Source organism: Oryzias latipes, chromosome 18 (assembly GCF_053564925.1).
Source record: "Oryzias latipes strain Hd-rR chromosome 18, Olatipes_Hd-rR_3.1".
NCBI lineage: Eukaryota > Metazoa > Chordata > Actinopteri > Beloniformes > Adrianichthyidae > Oryzias > Oryzias latipes.
The window spans coordinates 23763738-23771167 of record NC_136254.1 but is presented as its reverse complement, the minus strand read 5'-3'; the positions used below and the strand labels follow the sequence as shown (position 1 = coordinate 23771167).

The window sequence follows — 7430 nt, the reverse complement described above, 5'->3', positions numbered from 1 at the left end:
ACTCAACAAGTACTAACATCGTAAAGTTTGAGTTATAATTTTGCACTAAAACTCAGATTGATTTGGGATAAGTCCAACACACGGCTGTTCAGTTTTTCTCTTTGTCAATAAAATCATAATAACCAATAAAATTAATTCTAATTTATAATTTCTTGTCTGTAAAGTCTTAATATTACTATGCAAACATACTTAAACCAATGACTTGGCAAGCAATTAACATCACCCAGTGGGGGTCCTTGGGCAGGACCCTTAACGCTACTGCTTCCTGAGCACGGTTCAGCTGCAGCTCACCGCTTCACCAGGGGATGGGTCAAATGCGGAGAAGAATTTCCCCATTGTGGGATAAATAAAGTATCAATTATTATTATTATAACTTCGATCTCACTGTTTTTTTCCTGTTTTTGTCATTGAATGTATTCTTTAACATAAGCAATTATTATGATAGATCTTTTTTGCCATTGTCACAAGAACAAACAAAAGGCGCTACCTGGTCCATTCAACATTGATACATTACAACAAACCGTGATAAAAACTTACGACCAAAGATGATAAATGATACATGCAGTGGGGCAAAAAAGTGTTTATTCAGCCACCAATTGTTCAAATTCTCCAACTTAAAAAATGAGAGAGGCGTGTAATTTTCATCATAGGTATACCTCATCTATGACAAAATGAGAAAAAATATGCAGAAAATCACATTGTCTGGTTTTTTAAAGAATTTATTTGCAAAAACTGGTGGAATATAAGTGTTTGGTGACCTACAAATGAGCAAGATTTTTGGCTCTCACAGACCTGTTACGTCTTCTGTAAGAGGATCCTGTGTCCTCCACTTGTTTCCTGTATTAATGGCACCTGTTTGAACTGGTCATCTATTTAAAAGACACCTGTCCACAACCTCAAACATTCACACTCCAAACTCCACTTTGGTCAAGACCAAAGAGCTGTCTAAGGACACCAGAAACCAAATTGTTGACCTGCGCCAGGCTGGGAAGACTGAATCTGCAATACTTGAACAGCCTGATGTGAAGAAATCAACTGTGGGAGTAATTATTAGGAAATGGAAGACATACAAGACCACTGATAATCTACCTCCATCTGGGAAATCCTGCAAGATCTCACCCAATGAGTTAAAATGATCACAAGAACGGTGAGCAAAAATCCCAGAAGCACACAGGGGGAACTAATGAATGACCTGCAGAGAGCTGGTACCAAAGTAACAAAGGCTACCATCAGTAACACACTACAACGCCAGGGACTCAAACCCTGCAGTGCCAGACGTGTCCCCCTGCTAAAGCCAGGACATGTGAAGGCCCGTCTAAAGTTTGCTAGAGAGGATTTGGATGATCCAGAAGAGGATTGGGAGACTGTCCAGACTGGTCAGATGAAACCAAAATAGAACTGTTTGGTAAGAACTCTACTCGTTGTGTTTGGAGGACAAAGAATGGTGAGTTGTGTCTAAAGAACACCAAACCTTTGGGGCTTTGGGGCTGTTTTTCACCAAAGGGACTAGGACGACTAGGAAAAGTAGGGCCATTCATCATCAGATTTTGAATTAATAACTCCTTCCATCACCAAAGATATTGAAGATGAAACATGGCTGAGTCTTTCAGCATGACAAGGATCACAAACACGCTGCTCGGCTTATTGAAGGAGTGGCTACATAAGAAGCATTTCAAGGTTCTGGAGTGGCCTAGCCAGTCTCCAGATCTCAACCCTATAGAAAATCTTTGGAGGGAGTTGAAAGTCTGTGTTGCCAAGCGACAGTCCCAAAACATCACTGCTGTAGAGGAGATCTGCATGGAGAAATGGGCCAAAATCCCAGCAACAGTTTGTGAAAACCTTGTGAAGACTTACAGAAAACGTTTGACTGCTGTCATTGCCAACAAAGGATATATAACAAAGTACTGAGTCGAATTTTTGTGATTGAACAAATACTTATTTTCAACCTTAATTTACAAAAACATTCTTTAAAAATCAGACAATATGATTTTGTGGATTTTTTTCCTCATTTTGTCTCTCATAGTAGAGGTTTTACCTATGATAACAATAACAATTACAGACCTCTCTCATTTCTTTAAGTGGCAGAACTTGCACAATTGGTGGATGACTAAATATTTTTTTTGCCCCACTGAAAAAAGAGCATTATTATGTAACCTAAAACAGGAATTTAAAAGGAATTTGTTTCCAAATAAAAGTGCATTTGTCATAAAAAAACAGGATACACAATAAGTGTTTTTTTAAACCAGAAAAAAAATGTTAATAATGAAGGAATTCAAGGACTCTAATGGAAGAAGTCTGGGATACATTTTAATGGTCCCTAGCCATGTTTGAATTCTATTCCAGTCTATTCCTTATCTAGATGATGTCATAGTTAGATGACCAATTTGAGTAAAAAAATATAATTTAACTCTAAAAAATTGTTAATTATCCTTTCCTTTATTTTAATTTTTTTATTTATCTTTAGCAATTGTTCATAAATTAATAATATTTTGGTTTTTAATATCCATTTGTCCATCCCTTAGTCCATGGTTTAAGTGTTTTTTGTCCAAAGTTGAACGTTTTATTGCTTCAGCCATTTCCACCCCCTGAATGCTTTTTTAAATCAATAAATCGAAAAATTACTACTTTTTTATCCAAAATTCCTCGCTACATATTATTTTACGAGTTTATTACGGGTTATTCACGCCCATTCGTTTCAGGCTGACATAGAAACGGTCCTTTGAAAAAAAAAAAGAAAGTAGTGAGTGTGCTGTGCTGGGCGAGCCGCGGCTTTCCACCAATAGGAAGATCGCTCTGGCGCCGGTGGGGCGGGGCCCCGCGTGGCATCAAGTTTGTGTGCGCCGCTCTCGCGGAGAGTAACAGTAAATCAGACAGAGCAGCTCGTTCAGCTCCAGCGGTGAAACTGTAGCCCTGTCGCAAGTATTTTTGGCTTCTGATAGGACCGAGTGAGATCACTGCGGTCTCTCTGCTCGGTTGAGAGTTTTTTTTTCGGCTGGAGCAACGCCGGGACCGCTTTTCTGATCTATCTTAATTTTTGTTTTTTAAATATACATAAATATCACTGGAAATGTCCGAAAACAAGCCGAATGATGAGCCGACGTTATCTACGACGGACAGGGTCGTTAAATGTAAGTATTTTTTTTTTCTTAATTAAGAAAAAATAAAACCACCGCTACAGGCTTCTGTGTGAGTCCGCCTCGCGGAGGATTTTTTTAAGCCCGCCGCAGCGGCAGATGTGTAGCCTGAAAACAGTACGCAGGCGGCGGAGGAAGACGGGTGGCGTTCGCCGCGCGCGCTGACAGCAGCTGTGAAGTAGGAAGTGAGGGCAACTCCAGCCCCGCGGACCACAGCCGCAGCTCCGTCCGCCGTTCACGTGAAGCGTCACGGTCTCCACAGACGCTGCACGGGCATCGAGCATGCACTCTGCAGCAAAAAGCCCACTTTACCCCCCGTTTTATTGAATGCACCAAACTGTTTACTTCTGTTATTTTTTTTTTAATATCATTGTGCAACACCACTCCATGACGTTTATTTTGAAATTAGGGTGATTTCTTTTGTGCTCTTCCTGCCTTCTGTGTTTACAGGTCTGACATTCCACCTTTGCAGTCTACCATAAAAAAGCAATAAAGATCATAATCGAGTCGACCTACCCTTGAATAGGGAGCAATGTGGTCCATTTAGGTTATCTCACACATGCATTTGAGTCCTCAAATACAATTTAAATTTATTGTAATTATTATTTATTTTATTTTGATGCAACACTAGTTTGCAGGGAATATCCTGCCTGCAGCACCATCCCAACAGAGCCGCCTGCAGCAGAGGTTTAGTCAGGTTGGCTCTTTCATTCAAGCAATTGGATTATCCAATATCGTTAGGCGGGATCTTTTTTTTTATAAAGAAATCAAAGCAGACGCTGATCCAGTTCTCAATAGGCCATAACTGGAATAATTGACTCAAAGCCGGAGCTCCTGCCCACTTTGGCTCCATCCCTGATTTATTTATTTGCTGGTTTCATTTCAAACGGCTCGACAAGATAAAAGCTGCGAGGATTTCCTTAAGAAGAACTGACTGCTTTTTTTTTTTATTTTCTTGACAAATGGGTGGGGGTTTTTAATAAATATTTCAGAGGATCATACCCCTACAGTCTTCACTAGCTTTGAAGCCCGATGAAAAATGGATACAGGAAGGTTTTAGGCTCTAAAGAGAAGTAAGAACGTCGCTGCTCCTGCACAGGAAGTGCACGTGTCGTGGTTTCAAAAGCCCCTAATGAGACGGAAAGGCATCAATTGGGCATAACGGAGGGGCGTCAGGCGACAGAAACTACTATATATATATATATATTTTTTTTAAATAGCTTCACCTGGATGTTGGAATAGTGGGAACAATGGCTCATATTTCATTCATGTGTGGAGGAGCCCTTGTTTTTCGGCGAAGCGTCCGTATTGTGACAACACAGACGCTGGCTGTGTACAAAGCACCTCTCCCCGTCCTGACTGCAGGGCGACAGGCCTGAGATCATTTGTTTTTCTTTTCTTTTTTTTTTTTTTTTTTTTTTTGCAGTGCGACCAGGTGTCGGGCTGGCTTATCAGGAGTGCTTTGCATCCACCTGTACCCCAAACGCATGCTGGTAGATGCTCCTGAAAGAGTCATTTATTTTTGAGACTCTGATCGGACCTGTCAAACATGTGAGCGTGTCATTCCGCTGCACCTTCTGACTTCAGCGCTGGAGGATGTTTTTAAAGAAAACCTTCCGATGGTCCGATCATCATCTCCCAACAGCTCCGTCAGATTATGCAGCAGCCGATTGAGGATTATCTCCTGATTTATCCTAATCCCGATCGTTTCGTCTGAAGCTGTTGCCATCATTTTTGCTGAAATGATTAGCTACATGGCTCCAATCTGGACATTTATGTTGCTTTTAGCAAAAAAAATCTTTCAGCTACATCATTCAGGTTCAGGTGAATACTCAATTCTGATTGGCTGCTGGGTGTGCATTAAAAAAAATTCAAGCCTAAAAAAGAAGTTCCGGTCACATAGCTTAAATATTCTATATCACTGCGCTGGCTTCTTGAAAACAAACTAGCTTATTTTTCTCTTTGTGAAAAAAGGCAATCTAAATTGAACAGATAAAATTAAAGTACTAAAAACTCTTTGAATATTGATCTTTTTTGTAAATGACCATAGTATAAGCAGGTAATAGCCTAGGAAGTGTGCATAATCAGAATTTAACGTACTTTGCAAAGTACGTTAAATTCTGATATTGCACACTTCGAAGGCCTTTTCACCCTTACATAATTGACTGTATATCTTTGCGCTTCACTGCCATAACTGTATTAAGCTTTATGAAACATTGGAGGAATCTAGTGTATTAGCAACATATGAACAATTATTATAATAACCGTAGCAGAAAGAACAAGCTAACAAGTCAAGTCATTATAGCATTTCACATGACTACATCCGTTCAATTTTTCGGTATCTATGTCGGTTTGGAACAATTCTGCCAAACCCAGCATAGGCCAAGTGGTGCTGCTTCTTCTGCGTTGCCCTCAGTAGCAAATACTGATACACACACCTACAGCGCCCTCTAGAGGCTGAGTTTAAGTCAGACCCCCCCAGACAAACGATGCAAAAGTAATTGCAAATATTATCGGCAGGGCCATTGGCGCGGCGCAATCCCGTCCACCTTCCCCTCCACCTTCCCCTCCTTGTTGCTAAGGGCTCTGTTTACACTATCTCCCGCTAGCTTACAGCCCCTCACACCCCCAACGGAACAGAACCGGTGCAATAAAAATGGCGAGCAATATTGGAGCTATCCAGTTGTACAGTTTAGATCCAGATTCCAGCTCACACAAGGAAAACAAAGACGTTCACGGATCTATTTGTCTACAAGTGGAAGCATACGAATGGAGCGGAGCAGGAAGCTGGTGTCCCGCCCAGCGTATTTTCTATCCAACAAATACAATGTAATTTCCCGTATATATTTATACAAAACATGAGGCCACGTGGTGGCCCGCCCCACTGGCGCCAGACATATTTTTTTTCTATATGTCCTCCATCAGAAAAATGCCGCAAGAACATGTTAAAAACACCAAAGACAGCATTTTCGTCAGAGTGGGTCTTAAAATGTACACCACCTGTCACTGCTCCTACCCTGATCAGTTTATTTACAAGTTTTAAATTATTATGTTGTTGAAGTTATTTATTATTTACTATGAATCAGTAAAGATTATTCTGCCTCCTGATCAGAGCTGATAACAATCATAAATAATCTTAGGTTTGCTCATATTTTTTCTGCTTTGTTTTTTTTTTATGCAGAACCTTGAGGCAGACTTGCTTGTAAGTCTGTGCTTCATACATAAGTTAATGTAAGAAATGATGATGCAATGTTAGCCTCAGATACGCTCTGTAATGTATCTGGCAATAATTTTGTTTTTAGGCCCACGTCTTTGTGAATTCACAGATTGCCTTATTTGAAGCAGAAGTTTTTCCTTCATGTGCGGTTGTGTTGCAGCCACTTTTTTGTGAGACAAAACGGGGAGTAATTTGGGTTGTCATGGTGACAGAGGCAGCTCTCAAACTCAGCAATGGTGGTTTTTGTTTCTCCATCGCCAGCTGAGAAGCGGGGCCTCCGTGCCCCTGGATGGCGGGGATGGATAACATGTGACATTTGACTTTTGAGAGGAGCCCGCGGCGCTCAGACGTGCGTGGGCTGGGCAGGTCGAGGCGGCGACAGAGGCGCAGTGCCAGCCACTGATCCTAGCTGGACGGCTGAGTCATTTATAGCAACGGGACATTAAGGGACGCCGCTCGGTCGTCCTGGGACGTGAACATGATCACCTGTGTGCAGTGTTGATAAAGTGCTGTGCATGTCACATAGTGCGCCGCACAGATTGAATTGTAAGGAATGTCCCCTGAGGATATTGCAATATTGTTTAGTCATTAGCATTCGCAATCCTCGTCATTGGGATTATTTGCATAAACTGCAGGAATGCAGGAAACTACTTCCATTTGCGAAAGTGAAAGATTGGACGATTGCAACGCTGTTGCTGATGTCAAACCTACACAAACAAATCAGGGATTTAATTTTCTTTTTTCCCCACCTTGCAGTCAAGAAGCAACAATGATGCACGCTTGCTGTGTGGCGGCGGCGGCGGTGGGATTGATGCAGCAAATCAAATAACCTTTCTGTTCTGGGAGGTGGCTTTAAAGTTACTCATGCAAAGTCTCTAAATGTGGCTTCTAATGACAAAGAAATGAGACAGAGAGTAGTTTATGTAGTCATCGGGACACTTGTGACTCACCTGCACATCCCCTTGTGTTCACATTTGGGGGCGGTCAGTAAGGAGCCAGTATCTCCCTGACGACTAGAGAATGGCGTTAGGGCGCCGTGCGACAGCGTCTCTCGTATGCCACAAGTCTTTGTAACTTGC

At 41.5% G+C, this 7430-nt stretch overlaps 1 protein-coding gene across 10 annotated transcripts in view; it reads left to right on the top strand.

Annotated features, from left to right (window-relative positions):
- LOC101169815 (protein phosphatase 3 catalytic subunit alpha) overlaps nucleotides 1-7430 on the top strand; it is a 181420-nt gene that overhangs the window by 69863 nt on the left and 104127 nt on the right. For 4 of the 10 annotated variants that reach the window (XR_013651103.1, XM_023949039.2, XM_023949040.2 and 1 more), the window contains exon 1: nucleotides 2830-3128. The exons of 5 other annotated variants lie outside the window; for them this stretch is intronic. Coding sequence is in view for 4 of the 5 variants with exons in the window: in XM_023949039.2 (XP_023804807.1) it covers nucleotides 3068-3128 (61 nt within the window). In the remaining variant the exon portion in view is untranslated. Of the gene's footprint in view, nucleotides 1-2827; nucleotides 3129-7430 lie in introns of those variants that run through there. One more of the 10 variants, XM_023949041.2, reaches the window with a different exon arrangement.